The following is an 18,486-nucleotide window of genomic DNA, read 5'->3' as shown; positions in this document are numbered from 1 at the left end:
ATTTCTGATGCTCCCCTGTGTCTGCCTCGAGTTTTGTCTGGATCTAGGAGCCCTGCTGCCTCCCACCCTGCCCCTTTCCAGATCAAAGGGTGCTATGCTTCGGGACAAGAGCCTGTGAAAGAAGCTCTGAAGCCTCTGACCAGAGCCCCCAGAACTGCTGAGGCCAGCAAAGTGGAGACAGGGAGGCCCAGGAACGTAGGGTAGCAGCTGTGAGACTTGGAGTCTGGCCAGCCCCTCTTCCCCTCCTCTACACACAGTATCTCCTCATCCTCTGTCAGCTTGCAGCTCCCACTAGGCTGCTGTCACCAGAGCACAGGCCGAGGATGACCGCACCTCTGATGGAAAACAGCAGGATGGAGCCAAGTCCCCTGTGCTGTGTTACCTTGGGTGAGTCACTGCCCATCTCTGGACTTCGATTTCCTCAGAAAACAAAGGATGGGGTGGGACATGGTAATGTCAAGGGTTCCACTGACTCTGAGTATCTAAGGCCTTATAATCCTAACCCAGCATGGACCCCTTGACATCTCTGGCTCTGTTCACAGCTGAGCAGGCTTGGCTTCTTGCAGTAGGATGTGGGCCTAAGACCTGAGTTGGGGGCAGCTGGGGAACACTTGTGTCCTGCCTGAACTAGCTAAAGTCCCCTGTGGCCCCCGTGTCCTCAGGGTGAAGCCGGAGTCTCCGGTCAGACGTTCCTGGCCCTTCTGGCTGGCTCTCTGAAGTCACCCCTCCCCACCCCTATGGGAACAGCTAATTAATTGTTCCGTGAACACTCTGAGATGCGTCATCCTCTGTATACTTACTTGCACTGTTCCATCTCTCCAGACATCCTCCTGCTTGTCACTTGACTAAGGCAGCTTTTGAGACTCGGCTTAGGTACCACCTCCTCCAGAAATCCTTCCTGGATGCTTTTCCCTCAGCCCCTCAGACTGGACTAGGCCCCCTCCTCCGGCTTACATAGCCCTGAGTGTCCAGTGTCCCAGTCTGATCACACACTTTTATGACTGTTTCCATATGAAGGACAGACCCTGTCAATCACAGACACAGGGCTAGGAATACATTTTTCATCGGGCTTCAGTGGGATCATCTCTGCCTCCCTTGCCCTCTTCCTGGGCACCCTTGAAGGTGAGTTGGAGCTCCCTGGCCCTGCCTGGCTTCCTGCCAGTTTGAGGCTGTAGTTTGGGATTGGGAATGTGGTGGGGGTGGTCTTCACTAGCTGTACAGACATCTCTTGAGGCCCCACTGATCTGGGTGTGTGGGGTGGCTGCATTCGCCCCACTCTCGGTAGCCCCAGCCCCACAGTAGTCCCCACCTCAGCCAACCCCCAGCAGGAGTGGGGGGCCCCCTCAGTGGCCCTTCCCTTTGCAGGCCAGTCTCCTCCCACCTCCGTGTGTGTGTGTGTGTGTGTGTGTGTGTGTGTGACTCAGTCTTGTCCAACTCTTTGCCACCCCATGGACTGTAGCCCACCAGCCTCCTCTGTCCATGGAATTAAAGTGGGTTGCCATTTTCTTCTCCAGGGGATCTTCCTGACCCAGGGGTTGCACCCCGGTCTTCTGCATTGTAGGCAGATTCTTTACCCTCTGAGACACTAGGGAAGCCCCCCACCCCAACCTCCATACTCTTATTCACATTGCTTTCTCCTGAAATCTCTCCTCCTCCCCAAATTGCCCATTCTTGAAGACCCAGAATCAGTCCTACTTCCAAAGCCCACACTGACACAGCTCAGGGGTGGCACCCTGGGTCCCCAGTCTCCCCACCACCCAAAGGGATGAGGCCACAGGTTCCCCTCTGCCCTCTCCACCCAGCGCAGCATGTGACCAGAATACCCCAACCCCCCCCCCCCCCCCGCCCCGCCAAGCCCCACAAACACACTGTTGATTCACTGAAAGTCTGGGTGGTTTTCCCCACATATCCCCTGCCCCCCCACCCCCCACCTCAGGAGGACTGCTTCTCAAGCACAAGTTTATTACAGAGAGCACACTAACCTCTTTCATAATCTCTAAGGGAATACCAACTACAAAAATATCAGGCTCTCAAGTGTGGCCAGTTCGGTGTGGGGTCTGGTTGAGCCATGACTTTGCTGTGGGATAGGAGCCCATGGCTTCCTCCTGGGCTGCCTTGCAAGCCATGAGAACCCCCAGAAGGAGAGGGGGAAAGCTGTAAGAGACAGGAGGCACTGCGTCTCATCACGGCGGTGACGAGAAGCTGAGGGGGCCCAGCTGGAAGGCTAGGCTGTCCTGGCCTGAATTGCCAACCCAGGTCAGGAGAAGGCTTCAGGGAAGCCTGGAGGCTGGTGGCAGGGCCGGGCATCGGGAGGGGCCTGAACCTGCTTCCTGGGCCAAGCTCGCCTTCTCCAGAGCCCTTACTGGCTTCCCAAGGTCAAGAGGGGCAGACCAGAGCCTTCCCAAGGCTCAAGGCTCATAGTGCTGACGGACTTCCATCCAACCACAGCGAGCCCCGGCTGGTCCTGCTAAATCTCCGGGACCTGCAGGCAGAGCTGGGGCCAAGCAGGGGGCTGCCGTGGCCATGGTGATGATGCTGGGAGAGCCGGGGAGGGACGGGCTGGGAGGCAGGGACACGGCAGTGCAGCCTTCCCCGGCTCAGGGCTGGGCACCGTTGGCCCGAGCACCTGGCAGGGCTGTCTTCCGGAAGGCCTGCAGAGCTGGGTTGTGCAGCAGCGTGTACGCCAGACCCCAGCGAGCCCTGCCGTGGTGGGCCCTGGGCCTCGCTCCTCTGGCCACCAGGTCCTTGGCCTGTAGCAGCTGAATCCCTGAGAAGAGGCCTTCTGTGAGTCACTCAACAAACACCCGGCTAAACCCTGCCCTCCCCCCGCCACCCCAGCACCAAGATGGGGGCCGAATCTGAAAATTGCCCGTGTAGAGTCGGGGAGGTTGACGAGACAGGGCCTCCGGGTGCTATTTCACAGGGTGGGAAGCCGGGAGAAGTGTGGGGCTGCAGAAGGGGTTTGTTCAAGATCAGGTGGTCACCCTCTGGGTGGCCGGTAGGAGAGGGAGAGGAGGAGCTCTGTGAAGGCAGGGCTGGGACCAGGGACTGGAGGCAGCTCAGTGTCCCCCTCCCTACTACACCCAGGCTGCAGGGCAGGGGAAGACAGATGGCTTAGAAGGAGAGTAGGGGTGGCCTGGGTGGGGCAGTGACAGAGCCCCTTAGCAAGACAGCAGTCTCATGCCCAAGTGAGGACTAAGTGTGTGTGCACACATGTGACAGACAGTGTGTATATGTTAGTATCAAGGAAAAAGTTACCCTGAGATGGACCAGGAAAATTCTCACTTCTTCTTTCCCACAGGCAGCCCAGAGAGGAAGTAAGCATTTTCCTGGCCCTCTCTCCCTTGCCTGTGTTGGAGAGGGGGGGGTGCCTTCCTCCTGGAAGAAGCCAGCTGGGTTCCACCTCCCCCCATCCCCAGTGGAAGGGCGTACCTTCCTCTTCCTCCCCCAATCTGAGGCCATCCCGGGGGGTCACGCGGGGCTGGGGCCTCTGAGTCCGCAGGAGCAGGGTGCAGAAGGCTGTCGCAGCTGGGTGTGACTGGCTGACCTCCATCTTCAAGAAGTTGCAATATGCGTGGTAGCCTGGGTGGGGGGTGCAGCGCTAGCTGGGGAGGGCCCAGAAGCCCCGAAACACAGTCCTGCACACCCTGCATGTGAGCGCGCGGCCCCCTGCACATGCCCATGGCTCAGGGTTACGGACATCCTCCAAGGAGACTAGGTCAGGGCAGAGCCTCCCTCCCTGCTTGGCCAGGCTGAGCATCCCCCACCGTCAGCTCCTGCCCAGTGACCTTACCGGGGTCAAGAGTGGCAGCTCTAAGCGGCAGCAGGCTGAGGTCCATCCGGCCAAGGTGGACGGCATTGTAGAGGGCGGAGAGGAGCACTCTCCAGGCGGCCGCCATGGTGCCCACCAGCATGTTGATGGGGAAGAGAAGGAAGGTGGCTGCACAGAGTGCTCTTCTGCTGGCCGGGAGAAGAGGGCTGAGGCAGGTCCCCACACAGAGGCCCTTCCTCAGGTCAGTGTCAGACTGATGACCACAGCTGCCGTGCATTTACTGAGCACACCTCAGTGCACCCACCTTGTGCCTTATGTCTGCCCTCTTAACCCAGCTCACCCATTCCCCCAATCTGGGAGGCCCAGACAGATGTGGTGACTTAGCCAAGGCTGCCTAGCTGGTCAGTGGCAGATTTGGGGTTTCACTCCAGGTCCACCTGGATCTTTCTATGATCCTGGTGTCTCCCACCTCCCTCCTCTGGGTCCCTTGTCCACAACTCTAAGCCTTTCCTGGGGCCAGGATCTCCCACAGCCTAGCAGAGAAATGACATGGCTATTAACCTCCTTCCTGCAAAGGGGGGAGCAGGGCTGATCCCCAAGACAGGGAAACTCAAGGGGGTATTTCTGGCCCTGTGACAGGTAAACAGAGGCATTCTGAACTAAGCTGGGCCATGGCCGCCTCTCTCTGTGGATAAGGCGAGCTCTTTTTACCACCCGCTGGGGCTCCCTGTTAGAGAAAGGGGGAAGACAGCAGTGGAGGGCAAGGGGGACAGAAAGGAGGACAGGGAAGAGGCGGCCACGGGCCTGAGGGAGCCACGAGCCCAGGGGCCACCTCACCGGTTGGTCAGCCCCGGGCGTCCATGGTGAGTGTCCAGAAAGAGCCAGTGGGCCGCCACCTTCTGCAGGGTCACAGCCAGGACCAAGGTCAGCCAGAAGGGCCTGTGAGAGGTGAGGGGAAGGGGAGGGTGTCACTGTTAGTGGCCCTTGGGGAAGGGGTCTCAGAACCCTCAGCCTCTTCCTCACTCACCACGAGGACTTCAGGTAATGGAGGAGCAGGAGGTTCCTGCCGTGAAGCATGGGCATGAACACCAGGAAGGCCAGGGTCAAGGTCCCCAGGAAGAAGAGGATCTGCTGTACCAGGAGTCCTGCCAGCATCGGGAGGAGGGGCGCAGGCATCAGCCCACCCCCTCCATTCCCAGGCACTCAAAGCTTTGGAATCAGGTAGACCCGGTTTCAGATCCCTGCTCTGCTGCTGTTTAGCTGGGCCACCTTGAGCAAGTTACTTAACCTCTCTGAGCCTTGGTTTCTTCCTCTGTAAAAAGGGGAAAGCAGCCCCTACCCAGGAGGGCCGCGCTGAGGAGGCAGTGAGACGAAATCTGTGGCCACTCTTGGAAAACCACGAAGTGCTTTGCAAATGTTATTTTCCCCCCAATTGCTCCTGCATCCTTGAGGACAAGACAGTATTTGAAATTAATGTTTACATTCCTACTGGCCAGAGCCTGGCCCATGGTAGGCACCTGAAAGCTGTCTGTTAAAATGATGGGCTAATTGTTTACCTAGGATGTGTACAAAAGGGCTTCAGAGGCTTAAAGTTTACCAATTCAAGGAATTATGACTTTTAGTGCTAATAGTCCCTCTACCCCTTTATCATCTTTTCCCACCTTACCCAGAGGGGCGAGAACTGAAAGCAGCAGCAGGGAGGGAAATCAGGTCCTTGCTGGCTTCAGCCCGCTCACATTTGAGAGGACTTTACTCACTGCAGTGCCCAAGGGAAGAATCAGAAACTTGGAGCAGGGAAGGGTCCTTAAAGTTCACTAGTCCAATTCTCTGAGTAGGACCCCCTTTGCAGCCCCCAATAATGGCCACATAACCATGCTAGTGGAGGATGGGGAAGCCTGGCATGATACAGTCCACGGGGTTGCAGAGAGTCGGATGTGACTTAGCGACTGGACAATATCAGCCATGCTTGAATACTCCCATTGACAGGGATCTCATTACCTACTGAGAGCCCATCATGATATAGCCCTCCCTTACAAAAGCAGGAATGTGCCTCCTTCAACTTTCCAGCCCTGGGTCACCCTCTGTGCTAACACCTGGTAGCACCCAGGAGCCAACCTAGTGAGGGATGTTCTTTCACCAAGGGCTCCTGCACCTAACCCCTCCCTCTCATCCCACCTGTGCGGACTCCCTGAGGGCAGGGGAGGCAAGGTGGCTCCTTCCTTTTGCTTTTATCCCAGAGCCAGCTCCAGCACAGGCAGACCTGCAGGGGCAGCCAAGACCTGCAGTGCATTCCTTCCCCTACTCGGGCCAGCGTCTGGGGTTGGAAGGCGGTCAGTGCTGAGGTCAGGTGGAGCGGGCGAGGGGGGCTCACCAAGGCAGGTAAAAGCAGTCTGGTAGGCAGTGAAGCTCATCCAACAGAATATGGCCTGGCGGGAGGGGTGGGGGCTCTGGGTCAGGGGGCCTATGTCCAGGGCACCGCCTCGGTGCAGAGCTCGCAGGTTGGTCCTAGGGTGGGAGTGAGGAAGGCAGGGATCTCAGGGTGCACACATGCTTCCTTATTCCCAGCTCTGGGCCAGCCTCTGGCTGAACTCCTAGTCTAACCCACAGCCACGGGCAGGGAAGCCCAGGGCTGTGGGAGCCCAGTGGAGCCTACTAATCCAGCCTGGGAAGTCAGGGAGGGCTTCCCAGAGGAGGTGATGCCTGAGTTGAGTTTTAAAGGATGAATAAGAGTAAGTTGGTAGGGGATGGGGCAGGGATCAAGGGAGACAAATTAAAACAGAAGACTCAACCTGAGCCAAGTCAGGAAAGTGAGACACAACAGTAGGGATAGAAAATGACTTGCAGCTCAGCCACCAGGGCAGGAGGCCAGGTTCCAGGTAGGCAGAGGCTTGAGAGCCTTAGCCACCTGACAGGAAGAGCCGACTCACTGGAAAAGACTGATGCTGGGAAAGATTGAAGGCAGAAGGAGAAGGAGGTGACAGAGGATGAGATGGTTGGAAGGCATCATTGACTCAATGGGCATGAGTTTGAGGAAACTCTGGGAGTTGATGAAGGACAGGAAAGCCTTGTGTGCTGCAGTCCCTGGGGTTGCAAAGAGTTAGACACAAGTTAGCAACTGAACAACAACAAGTAGCACCAACCCAGTAAGAAAAGATCCTGGAGCAGGAACCCTGAGCTCTGCTCAATGTAAAGCACGGGGACCAGCTTCCTGCTAAGTCCCTGGCCCTCCCCTTCCCACCCACCCTACTCCCAACCAGAACTTTCTCTCCTTCTCTGCTCACACTTCTTCAGTGCTCCTTACCATTCACCATGAAAGGGCAAGGTAGGAAGCTTGGCATTCAATATCCCACAAGAATCTCTCTGGTGCCCCAGGCGCCAGCCGGCCCGCCCCCTCACCCACACTCACACTTGCTCTTGCTCATGCAGCTCCTCCCGCCCATGGCACCCTGCCTCCCTCATCTCCTAGTAGGACGTCAGCTCTCCCAGGTAACCCCTCCTCAGAGGACAAACTCCACACTTCAGCCCTTCATCAGCCATGCCCTGCATTAGTCACAGACATTTCTCCGACCAGACAGGGACACCCCACCTTCTCCACCCACTGCAGGGCAGCTCGCCTCAGGGACAGCTCGGTCCTGCAGGCATTCTCCCTCCCTCTAGTCCCTAGATTTTCCCCTCCTGGGTCAGGGGTCCTGCAGGCCCGACCTCTCCCCGACATCTGTATCAGAGGGTGTCAGAGCCTGCCACTGACCTGTGTGTCACCAGCGAGTGGACCAGCATGAGGAAGGTGAGCAAGCAAGACAGGACCAAGGCCGAGATGTAGCAAACTGGAAAGCCGAAAAGGAGCAAAGTGGCAGGTCAGGGCCTGGGGCGGGTCTCCTGGGTAATCTCTGAACTGCTGTCGAGGGACAGCTGGGTGGGAGTTACCCCCACCCCACAGCCACACTGAGCGGAGGCCTCTCGTCACTTTCCCTGTTCTCAGATCCAGTGTAAGTCGACAACTTTGGTTGGCCCATACTGCCAGGTGACATCTGATGGCCAGGATGGGAGAGGCCAGCTCTGAGGTTGCAGACCTGGCCCTCACTCTGGTCTTGCTGCTTCCACTGCTGTGTGGCCCCCAGTGAGGGACTCCATGGGGCTCTGCCTCCAGTTCCATGACCTCCCGGCTCTGAGGCGTCAGGAGACCATTCCATTGCCCAGCCTCAGCTTGTCCATACCAGGCACACCGCTGGGCTGCCCATTTCCCAGCATGCTGTGAACCCTAAAATCCCATCAAGGCCTGCATTAGTGGCCTTGGTTCAGAGCACAGAAGATACAAGCACCCATCCGCGTGACCTGAGTCCATCAGAATGAGGGACATAACCGCTGCTACGCATCTCCTCCTCAACTCCCCATCCACCCTGGCCAGGAGTTCCTTGTATCAGCAGCAACTGGGAGAAAATGTATTGAACAAGCCTGGTCTTTAAGCATAGCAGAGCTGCAACCCTTCCTATATCCACAGCCAGTCTCACTCAGTACCCTCAGAACAATCCCACAGGAGAGGCCCTGGGAGACGTGGGACCCACAAAGAAGCTGAGACTCAGAGCTGGTGGGCTTGACCCACCAGCCACACCACTTGGAAGTTATGGAGCAGGCTGTGCAATCTTTCGATCTAGGATAAGCCTGGGAGGTCTGCACCCTGATCTCATTAGTCATCTGAGGAAAGTGTCCCTGGTTCCCAGCAGAGACTCAGGAGGGGAGCAAACACACATGGGTCCGTGCAGCCACAGGTACTGGAGATGTGGGTCTTATCACTGACAGCATATTAGGATCACCTGGAGTTTTCAGTTCCCATGGCCCAGGGACTTCCAGTGGCTCAGAGGTTAGGAATCTGCCTTGCAATGCAGGCATAAAATCTTCCTGCTCTTCACTTCCTCTGGAACTCTTCACCTTCCCCCTTCCAGGCCCGGGGTTTTGTGGATCAGTCTGTCTCCCACACCTGATCAGGAGTCTCGAGGACAAAGATGCCTTTAGAGCTTCAACACCCATCTTACAGGTAGGGAGATTGAGATCCAAAGGAGTAAACGGCTTGCCCAGGACACACAGCTGGTAAGTGATGGAGCACAAATTCTAACCTAGCTGGCCTGACTCAGAGTGCAAGCTTTCTGTGAAAGATGCCGGGCTTATGGTCCAGGTGTCGGATGGGTAGCCCTAAAACAGGCTCTCAAAGCTCAGAAGACATTAGCTTCTTAGGCTGAGAACAGACCAAAGGGCCTCAGATCTCATCTCAGTTCTACCCCTGGGTTGCCTTGTGCTTAGGGCATATCCCTAAACCTCTTGGGCCTCAGTTTGCCTTGCCTGTGAGCTGGAACGGTAAACACTGATCTACTTAACCCCCACTTCTAAGGAGATTCAGAGTGGGAGAATTTGGGCTTGGAAACTGCAGCATGTGATTGTAAGTGTCAAGTGTGTTGCACAGAAACCAAATCCCCTGTCCTAGACATGTCTGCCTCTTGATTTCCTGCTCTGTGAGAGATCAATGATGCTGACCCAACAGGGCCGCTGTGAGCAAGGTCTGAGCTTGGATATGGACTGATAAGGGTCATGTCTGCTCCTGCTTGTGGCTCAGATTGCAACCAACTTGGAAAATCTTGGAGATGTCATTTTCAGCCCATCCAGAGCTTGTCACCTATGGGCTTCAACCACAGTTCCAGGACAGATTCTGGTAGGGGAGCAGATGCACTCAGGAAAGTGGTGGTCAGGGAAGGAAGCAGTCACTGCACACACCTCTGCCCACCCGTATTCCCTCCCTGATGGTCTTGGTAAGGAAGAGCGGCAGAGCAGTCATACCTCCACCTGCAATAATGGCAGCCTAAGCTCCGACCATCACATGTTACTCCTCAGGAGCCAGGGTGCCTGTGCCAGCCAGGGACTCCCTAGCCAGAAGAGAGTGTAGGCCACATGACATCTGACCAACAGGCCCTGTCTTAAGGTGGTGGATAGTCCCAGCCTGGGTGTTAGGAGACTTTATTCTTCTCTTGGCTCTATTTCTGCCTGGCTGTACAACCTCAGACCAGTTCTTCCCCCTGTGTCAAGTGAGGATGTGTCTCAGTCTCCAGCATAGGGCTGTGGAGATGAGGTAGTGGGTAACAGGGCGAAGGGCTAGAGGAGGCATCAGACCACAGAACTGGCGAGGGGCAGCTGGTATAGTTTTGGAGCCCAGGAGCTCATTGTCAAGGGAAGGAAGGAGAAAGGAGGTGCCTTGAGGACAGGGATTGGGAAGAGAGAGCATTTGCCCTTCCTGACCCCACCCACCTGCCACAGGATTAACTCAGAATCCTGGCCTGCCATCCTGACACACTGCCCCCTCGCCTGCTTCCCTCAGAGCCCACGGCTGTCCCCTCAGCTCACACACTCCATGCCCTCCTCCACCTCCACCCCTGCAGAGCAGGGCAAAGTTGCTGGGGGTAGGGGTGGGGGTGGAGGTGAGAGTTCCCACACAAGCTGACAGGGGGCCAGTGAGATGACCCCTTCAGGTCTCAAGACTCGAAACTGGAAGCTCCAGCCTCCCAATTTGTAGATGAGGCAGCCGAGACTCAGAGAGGGGATGCCCAAGGCACCCCACGTGTCCGTGGCTCCTGGGATAGAGCTCAGGCATCCCAGCTTGGGTCCCCACTGCAGTGCCTCGGGGGCTTCTGGGAGGCCTCACCTTCTAGAGCCCACAGGTGGTGCTTCACCAGCTCTACCACCTCCTGCCTGTCCTCTGAGAGCACGATCCCAAAGCCGGCCAGCAGGTAGGAGACGTCCGTGGTGATCCCCGCCCTCACCTTCTGGATGGTGGGTACCACGCCCACTAGCAGCAGCAGGGCCACCTGGAAGAACCCAAAAATTAGGATGGCAGGGCCTGGCTGTGCTCACACCAGGCACTCCCATCCCAGGAGAAGTGTTTTCTGAGACTTCAGGAGATAAACTCCAGCAGCCCGTGGGCTGCAGCCACATGCCCATCACTCATCACAGTGTTCTTATCTGTCTTTTAGAGCAGCATCCTCAAGCCTCTAATCAGCATGTTACAGATATGACTTTAGCCTCATCGACCTCAGACATGCTTTCAAGCAACTCAAGGGCACGTGTGCATCTCTGAATCGTCTATCTAAATTTAGTATGAAATTTCCAGTTTTTCCATGTTGGAGAAAGAAAAGTGTCCCCTAAATGAGCACAGGCATTGAAGCTAGCCAGACCTGGATTTGAATTTTGGCTACCCCGAGATATTGGCTGTAGGAACAAGGCCAAGTCAAATTCATCTCTCAGCCTCAATTTCCTCTATCTGTGAAAGGGAGAAGACTCATACCTACCTCCCAGGATGTTCCGATTTTTTTTGTCTCTTTTAGGGGGAGGGGTGGTGGTGGTGGTGGGGATTTATCAAACATACATCATTTCACTAAGTCTTCCCGACTGAAAGGAAGTAATTCTATTTCCTCCATTTCACAGACAAACTAGTGGGTTCAGGGATGTTGAGTACCTTGTCCAACATCACTTGAGGTAAACAAAAGAGTGAGGATTTAAATCTATGTTTACATGACTCCGGAACTCATGCTCTGACCCTGTGTGAGCCCAACAAGGGTTAGCATCCCCTCCCTTCTGGGTAGGCCAGCATTCCCAAGATGGCCAGAAGCAAGAGGATAGGATTGCGGGTGAGGCTTTTGGAGAGTTGAGCCTAAGTCATCTCAGGGTTGGGGGTTGGGAGCAGGGGTCCAGAGGCAAATGGCATGACAGAGGCAGGACATACCTGGTAGATGGCCGTCCCTGTCAGGGTGACTGAAAGCACCAGCTTCAGGGGGAGTCGGAATCCTGCAGTCCCCAAAAGGAGGGGTATGGTGAACCCCAGCACCACCCAGGCCCCGGAGCCCCCTCCCGCCCAAAGGACCCAGGAATAGGACCAGGGCTCACAGGATCCTGGACCACCAAGGCCAGTCAGGGGCTTCCCCTTGTCTCCTGATGACAATGGTACTAAAGGTAGGAGCTGGCCTTCTCCAGCAGCTGTTCTGTTGGGATGAGGGGTGCGGTCACCCGCCACTCTTGACCTCAGCTCCCCACCGCATACCTCGCTGTGGAATGTAGAGGGAGTGTCTGAAGTAGATCCAGGCCCGGGATGCGAAGCCATGCTTGCAGGTGTGGGAGCTGAGGAAAGACCCAGGCAGGGGGCAGCTCTCAGGAGAAGCTCCTGCCCCGAGCCTGGGCCCCGAGGTCTGGTGGATTCTTCAACTCTGCCCCACCATGGGGCCCAGCGCCAACCTTCCAAACAAACCTGCCTGCCCAGGCCTGTCCCCCCCAGCCCAAAGGATGTGCCTGGAACCTCACCTGCTTTTCAGCTTCTTCTGGCAAAGGAGGGTCCTCAGATATTCTTCAGAGTAGCTGCTCTGAAGCCCCTGTGGGGACAGAGGACAAGAAGGTGGGATCTGTCTTGAGCCAACCCTGGGGCCCTGGCTCAGGGTACCTTGCTGGGCACCCAGTAGGTGCTCCATACAAACCTCCTGTGGTAGAGTACAGAGAAAGGGCACCTTATGGGGATAAGGGCCCCCCAGAGCTGCCCTCTCCTCCTCCTTAAATAAAAGACTAATCCGTCTCCTAGCGAAGAACTCCCAATGCTGGCAAGTCTTTCCTAAGGGCTATTTCCAACCCTCCCCTGCTTTGCTCAGTCTCTTCACATCACTGCCTTCCTCCTGGCCCTCTGGCCTTTGCTAGCTGAGACGGGGGCTAAAGGGATACTATGTCCTACGAGTTTATCCCTGACCAGGACACAGGCTGGGCCGTTTTGGGTCAGATGCCCCAGGCCTCTCCTACTCCAGGGAGATCACAAGGGTGACCTGATTTGTCTAAGCCACATTCCAGGCCTTAAGCTGCCTGCCAAGTGGCAGAGGTCCACAGTAAGCCCCTGGCCCCTGATCATTTGGAAAATATAGGCCAAGTCACCCATTGCCATGGGAACCCTGGGATCCAGGGCAGGTGTGGATCAGCTCAAAGAATGACTGTGTCCTTTGAGGATTAAAACTCTTTGACCAAGGGCCAAAGAGGATTTTATTTCTCCTAAGACTTCCCAAGAGGAAAGGCGTGCAGTGGAAGGAGAGGCTGAGAAGATCCCCAGGAGAGGAAGGAAGGGCCTGAGCAAGGCAGAGACGTGCCGGTGTATCCTGGGGAGCCGCTCTCCTCCTCTGAGCATCTGGAGGGCAGTAGTGACAAGTACTGAGGACCCTACTGCTACCCTGTGAGCATGAAACCGGCAGTCAAGGGGGCCAGCGGGGGATCCAGGGCCACCCTGGAGACACTGAGCCCACCCGCCTCTTCTCCCCCGTGGGGACCTCACTCCTTCTCTGGTTTCAGTCCCAGCCCCTCTGTTGAGCTCCAGGCGCAGGGTCCAGCTGCCCGCCAGGCCCCTCGGCACCACACACGCACAGCTGTACATCGCCCCCCGCACACCTGCTCTCATCCAGGGCATCTCGCCAGGAACTGGCGCCACCACCCACCCGCTGTCTGTCCTGGATGCCACCCTTCAAGCCTTTCCTTCAACCTCCCCATCTGCAGAGCAACCAGCCTTTTGCATCTCTGTGGGGTAGTTTCCCTCCTCCCCCTCTCTCACCAGGAAAAACCTTGACCCCTCCTCCACCCATGCTCTGAGATTGCAATTCTCACACTGTAAGTATATCTCTGTATCCATTGCCCCCAGCATGCTGGGAAGTCCAACACAGGTCACCCAGCTGAGTCTATAGCCCCAGCCCAGGACCTGGCATAGGGATAGGTGCTTGGAGAATGGAGAATATGATTGGCATATCTTGTAAGAATTCTCCCTTGCCATGACATCTTCATCCACACACACACCTACCCAAAACTTCAGAAATATTTGCTGAGTGTCTACCATGTCTACCATCTCTACCATGATGCTGGGAAAGTTTGAAGGCAGGAGAAGGAGGTGATAGAGGATGGGACGGTTGGACGGCATCACTGTGTCAATGGACATGAGTTTGAGCAAACTCTGGGAAATGGTGAAGGACAGGGAAGCCTGGCGAGCTGCAGTCCAGGGGGTCACAAAGAGTCAGACACACTGAACCACTGAACAGTGTGCCAAGACCTGCCCGATGCTGCAAACCATGCACGAGTGAAACAGATGCAGCCCGTCTCTGCCACTCACACTCTTTGCCATGCCTGCAATGCCTTTCTTTTTCTCTCCCTATGCCAGATCTTCCCTGTCCTTCACCCCCGGCCACATCTACTTCCTCCAGGAAGCCCTCCAAGCACGACTTAGTTCTTCCAGCCCTCCCCTTTACCCAAAGTTATCCAACCTAGGGTTAATGTAATTCAGGTGCTCTCTGAATCATGTCAGCATCTACAGAGCTTCTATTAGCCCCAAGGCCCTGGCCTGTCTCATTTCTCCAGCTAGATCCTCTGTGTTCCAGAAATAGGGCTATGAGTTCCCTGTCTTACAGCCCACTTCTCCTTTGTTGAGTCCCCACTCTGCAAACAGCTTGGTGCCCCAGGCATCCTGGGTGCCAGCCGAGGGCCTGGCTTGGCCTTTGCTTGGGGAAGGACGACTCACCAGTTCCTCAGTGACTCAGCAAGTGTTTTCTGAGTACCTGCTATGTTCTAGGCCCTACACCAAGCATGACCACAGGTAGGATACCAAAAGACCTGGGTGAGTCCAAGGTGTCTTGAGTGCTGAGTACAAGCCCACCCAGCCCTGCGCCTTTACCTTGGAACCCGTGGCTGCCCTATGACTGAAGCTTCTCACCAGCTGCACTGGGTACCAAAGGCTCAGGAATCCGAGGCCCAGAAGGAGAGGCAGCGAGGCCAACAGCGAGTAGTGCTTGTAGATCTGGAGGGACAGACACCAAGACACATCTGCCTTCCGCCTCCTTTCCCCAGTCAAAGACTGAGATTCATTTCCCTTTCCAGCTCACAGGGGCCCCTGAAGGTGATCGAGGGTGCGTGGGAAGGCTTCTGGTTCTATTACTATCCTACAACCTAGGTCACTTGGCACCGACTCCTACTTCTCCTTCTCGGGCCCCACAGAGGTGCTTGCCCCTCCTCCAGGCCCCTAGACTCCCTGGGCCCTTTCAGGAGCCAAAGGGAGGATGTTTTGTGAGTCCCTCCTACCCACCCCAGGGGACTGCCATGGGACCTGAAACAGGAGACAGCCACCTTCTACGTCCCTATGTTCCTGGTGCTTTGACACTGGCCTGTTTTTGTTTTTTTCTATTACAGTTTGCAACCTGAGCAACTGCGAAGAACATGCCCTGCCTCCTGGGGCTGAGGCCCCCCTAGGGTTGAGCATGGATTCATTTATCTGTTAATGCCATATGTTTTTACTGAGAGCTTAGTATGTGCCAGGTCCTGGCTGGTGAAAAAGACCAACCAAGTCCTTACTCTCACGGGAACCACCTAAGCTTCAACTCTACCCTGAAGGATTCGTGTTATCAGCTCCATTGTGGGAGTGGGGTGGAGTGGGTGGGGGAACCTGAGCCTCAGAAAGGTGATAAGGTGTTCTCAAAGAACCTGGCACCACTTGGCATCATTGCATATATTTGCTTGTTTGACTGTGTGTCCCCTTCCAGAAAAGGCAGCTCTTGGGATGCCAGGGACTCCATCAGTCTTATTCACAGCTCTACTCAGGGCCTAGAAATGCCCCTGGGACAGAGAATATACTCAAATATGTTTGTGGAATGAACTAAGGCAGGAAGGGATAAAGCTGGATTCAAACCTGGTGTCTGACTATGTAGGTTACACTCACACCCTTTGGGCTCTGGACCAGGCAGCTTCACACCCTAACCAAGCCCAGTGAACCAGGGTCTGAGGTTCTGGAATTCTCTTTTTAGCCCTCTGAGACCATCCCCCGACTCAGTGCTTGCATTCTGCAGCTCTCTTCACTCCTTCTCCAGCCCAGCCAAGGGAAGTCTGGGCAATTAATAATGGGGAGATTTCAGGGTTCCTCTCCCTCCTTCTCTGCCCCTTCCCTCCCTTCCCTCTCCCAGACAGGAAGCTCCTGAGGGCAGGCCCAGCTGGCTTGGAATGAGCACATGGCTAGAGGCGTGAATCCCATGCCCAGTAGAAGGCAGCAGGGAAGCATGCAGACAGAGATGAAAGGAGACTCGCCGGCTGACGCAGCTCCCCCATGCCACGCTGTCCCGGGCTGTCTCGAGTCCATGGTTACCTTGGGTGACTCGGGACACTCTGCCCTTTGCCAGACCTGGACCCCCAGATGAGCCCAGGACAGCAGGCTGCCGAGCAAGTGGGCAGCTCCATGTCTGATGGTGGCACAGGCAGCCAGCGGATAGTAGAGGGCAGGGTAATAGAGCAGAGCCAGCATCTTCCACGGGCCTGGAAGGCAAGACAGGCGGGGAGACACACAATGGAGGAGCAGAGGTGGGGCCTGGGCCCCGCCCATCCCCACTTCCCTCCCGTCTCTATCTCCCCAGCCCCTCAGCTGATTCAATAGGCAACAGCCCTGCATTCAAGCCAGGCTCTTGACTAGTATCACCTCCGTGATCTTGGGCAAGTTACCTCTTGCAGTCTCAGCTTCCCCATCTGTAAAATGGAAATAAGAGAGCATATTAGCCAAGATCAAAGGAGAAGGTATATGTAGGGTGCAGAGCACCGTGCCTGAGTTAGTACTAAATAAATTCAGCTACTATTTTATTAGTGCTCCCATCTCTGACCCTTGGCCTCCACCACTGTAGAATGGAGCTAATATCTGCACTTTGTGGAGTCGTTGTGAGGATCAGATGACCTAAAGAGGCCACGCTGGAGGGCGGTGGCTCCTCTGGATGGTGGCTGTGCTTTCTACCACCACTTCCTTAAGCCCAGATCAACTCTCCAGGACCCCTCCCTATTCCCCTCCCCACGCTCCTTCATGTTCACACGGGACTAGGCTGTCTGGGGTCTGGGGGACTCAGCCTTTGCCCCCTCACCCAGGGGAGCAGAGTTCGTACAGGAGCCAAGAGAGCAGCATTGACCCAAGGATGGAGTGACAAGATTCCAGGCACTGTGGTGGGACAGTTGGCGAGGGTGATGGGACAGTGTCTTCTGGCCAATGGCTCATGACTGGGATCAGGAGCCCCAGTGCTCTGGAGATCTACCCGCCTGCTGCTGTCCATCCAGCCCGGGGCATGAGCCATGCTGGGTACCTTGGCCGGGTGGTGAGGCGAGGCTCAGGAAAGGCAGCGGGTCCTCGGTGGGGAGCAGCAGGCACAGGGAGCTGAAGAGGACCACGAAGACGGCAGCAGGCACGGCCCGGGGCCTGTCTCCAGCCAAGAAATCCACAGGGCTGGTACAGAGCAGGGGCAGACAAGAGCGAGTCACTCAGGCCATGCACGCCCGTTACCACCCCGTGTTCCAAACAAGGAGGTGGAATCCTGCTTTCCAGATGGGGAAACTGAGGCCCCTTCATGTATTCATTCCACAAATATCTGTGGAGTGCCTCCTACGGATCCAGACCTGGGCCCTATGGCAAGTGACTCAGGAACACGCCCCCCTCCCCCCAACACACAGACGCAGAAGGAACAAGTCTAAGCACTGCTCCCCCCCACCCCGCCCACTCTGGAAGCTTCAGGAAACGGCCGCCTCCACACTAATCGGTCTGTCTGGGCTGGCAGACCTTCAGAGAGCTGGAGAGTCACAACATCCTTATGCAACGGCCGCCGCCCTGGCCTGGGAGTGGCCCCAGGGCAGAGGGCAGACAGCGGGCACGGTTATCCCAGGCATTGCCCCTCTGAGCTCAGAGCAAGCCTCTGAGACCCTCTGCTTGCTCTAGCTTGCCTCCATGCCCAGAGGGCTCTATCCTGCTTCGTTCTCCCCCGGGCCCACCCCTAGGCAGGGCAAGCTCTTTTTCCAACCAGCTGGTGCAGCAGAAACCCCCGGCTCATTTCCGTCAAAACCAGTATGGCAGGCCCCACCTCGGTGTGCAGTTCTGAGTGCAAGGCTGTCTACACTGAGGCTCCGCCTACCACCTCCCCCGATTCTTCGGTTTCTCTCACACTTGCCTGCCCAGTCCCCACTCCTCAGAGTCATCCCCACCCCAGGCTCTGGGGTTGCAAGGCTGAAGGAGGCAGGGGGAGAAATTTCAGCCAGAGGGGCTGGAGGTCAGTCCCTCATAAACCTATGTCAGTAGGAAACACCCTCAGGGAAGAGGGCGAAGATGGCGCGGAGTGATCATGGCCCGTCCAGACCAGGGGTTGCCTGAGGGGCTGTGTCCTGGAGCTGGGCCCTCTTGGGCTCCGTCTCCCTGGGGTCTGGAACAGGAGTGGGTGCCCCTGAGCGGGTCCCTCCCCTTCTCTCTGGGAGTCCCAAACAAACCTGGAGATCTCGGTGGGGGGGCAGACGGGAGAGCCTCCAGACTGAGAGGGTTCTGGGTGCCACTGAGGCCCAGGTACCCAACAACTCACCACCCTCCCAGAGTGGCCCTGTCAGCTGGGCCCCCCAGAGAGGGGAGCCCAGGCCAAGGCACCAACCTGGGCAGCCCGGGCCTGCCATGCCCGCAGCGGGGCCAGAGCTGGCGGCGCCGCACCAGCGTGGCCAGCAGGAGCAACACGAGGACCTGAAAGAAGAGCACAGCGGCGGGGCTAGGGTGCCCAGGCCTTCCCCAGGGGCTGAGTCAGAGCCCTCGGCCCTGGGAACCCCCTGACCCCCGTGCACCCTCGGGCAGCAGGTTGGGGACTGGCACGGAGGTGACAGAAGTTTGAGAGGTTAGACTC

At 56.7% G+C, this 18,486-nt stretch overlaps 1 protein-coding gene across 3 annotated transcripts in view; it reads right to left on the bottom strand.

Moving 5' to 3' along the window:
- Positions 1-2,597: 2,597 nt before the first annotated feature.
- The window catches only part of STRA6 (signaling receptor and transporter of retinol STRA6), a 28,479-nt gene continuing 12,590 nt past the window's right edge, over positions 2,598-18,486 (bottom strand). For 2 of the 3 annotated variants that reach the window (XM_068991354.1, XM_068991355.1), the window contains exons 4-19: positions 18,244-18,329; positions 16,921-17,060; positions 16,298-16,321; positions 15,948-16,114; positions 14,490-14,612; positions 12,107-12,174; positions 11,850-11,926; positions 11,535-11,596; positions 10,458-10,620; positions 7,521-7,596; positions 6,144-6,277; positions 4,800-4,917; positions 4,610-4,711; positions 3,794-3,957; positions 3,433-3,582; positions 2,598-2,767 (exon numbers count right to left, since the gene is read on the bottom strand). In XM_068991354.1, the coding sequence (XP_068847455.1) occupies positions 2,598-2,767; positions 3,433-3,582; positions 3,794-3,957; positions 4,610-4,711; positions 4,800-4,917; positions 6,144-6,277; positions 7,521-7,596; positions 10,458-10,620; positions 11,535-11,596; positions 11,850-11,926; positions 12,107-12,174; positions 14,490-14,612; positions 15,948-16,114; positions 16,298-16,321; positions 16,921-17,060; positions 18,244-18,329 (1,824 nt within the window). The remainder of the gene's footprint in view (positions 2,768-3,432; positions 3,583-3,793; positions 3,958-4,609; positions 4,712-4,799; positions 4,918-6,143; positions 6,278-7,520; positions 7,597-10,457; positions 10,621-11,534; positions 11,597-11,849; positions 11,927-12,106; positions 12,175-14,489; positions 14,613-15,947; positions 16,115-16,297; positions 16,322-16,920; positions 17,061-18,243; positions 18,330-18,486) is intronic. The other variant, XM_068991353.1, reaches the window with a different exon arrangement.

This window comes from Capricornis sumatraensis, chromosome 19, assembly GCF_032405125.1.
Source record: "Capricornis sumatraensis isolate serow.1 chromosome 19, serow.2, whole genome shotgun sequence".
In the NCBI taxonomy this organism is placed as follows: domain Eukaryota; kingdom Metazoa; phylum Chordata; class Mammalia; order Artiodactyla; family Bovidae; genus Capricornis; species Capricornis sumatraensis.
This window is presented reverse-complemented; position numbering and strand designations above follow the sequence as displayed.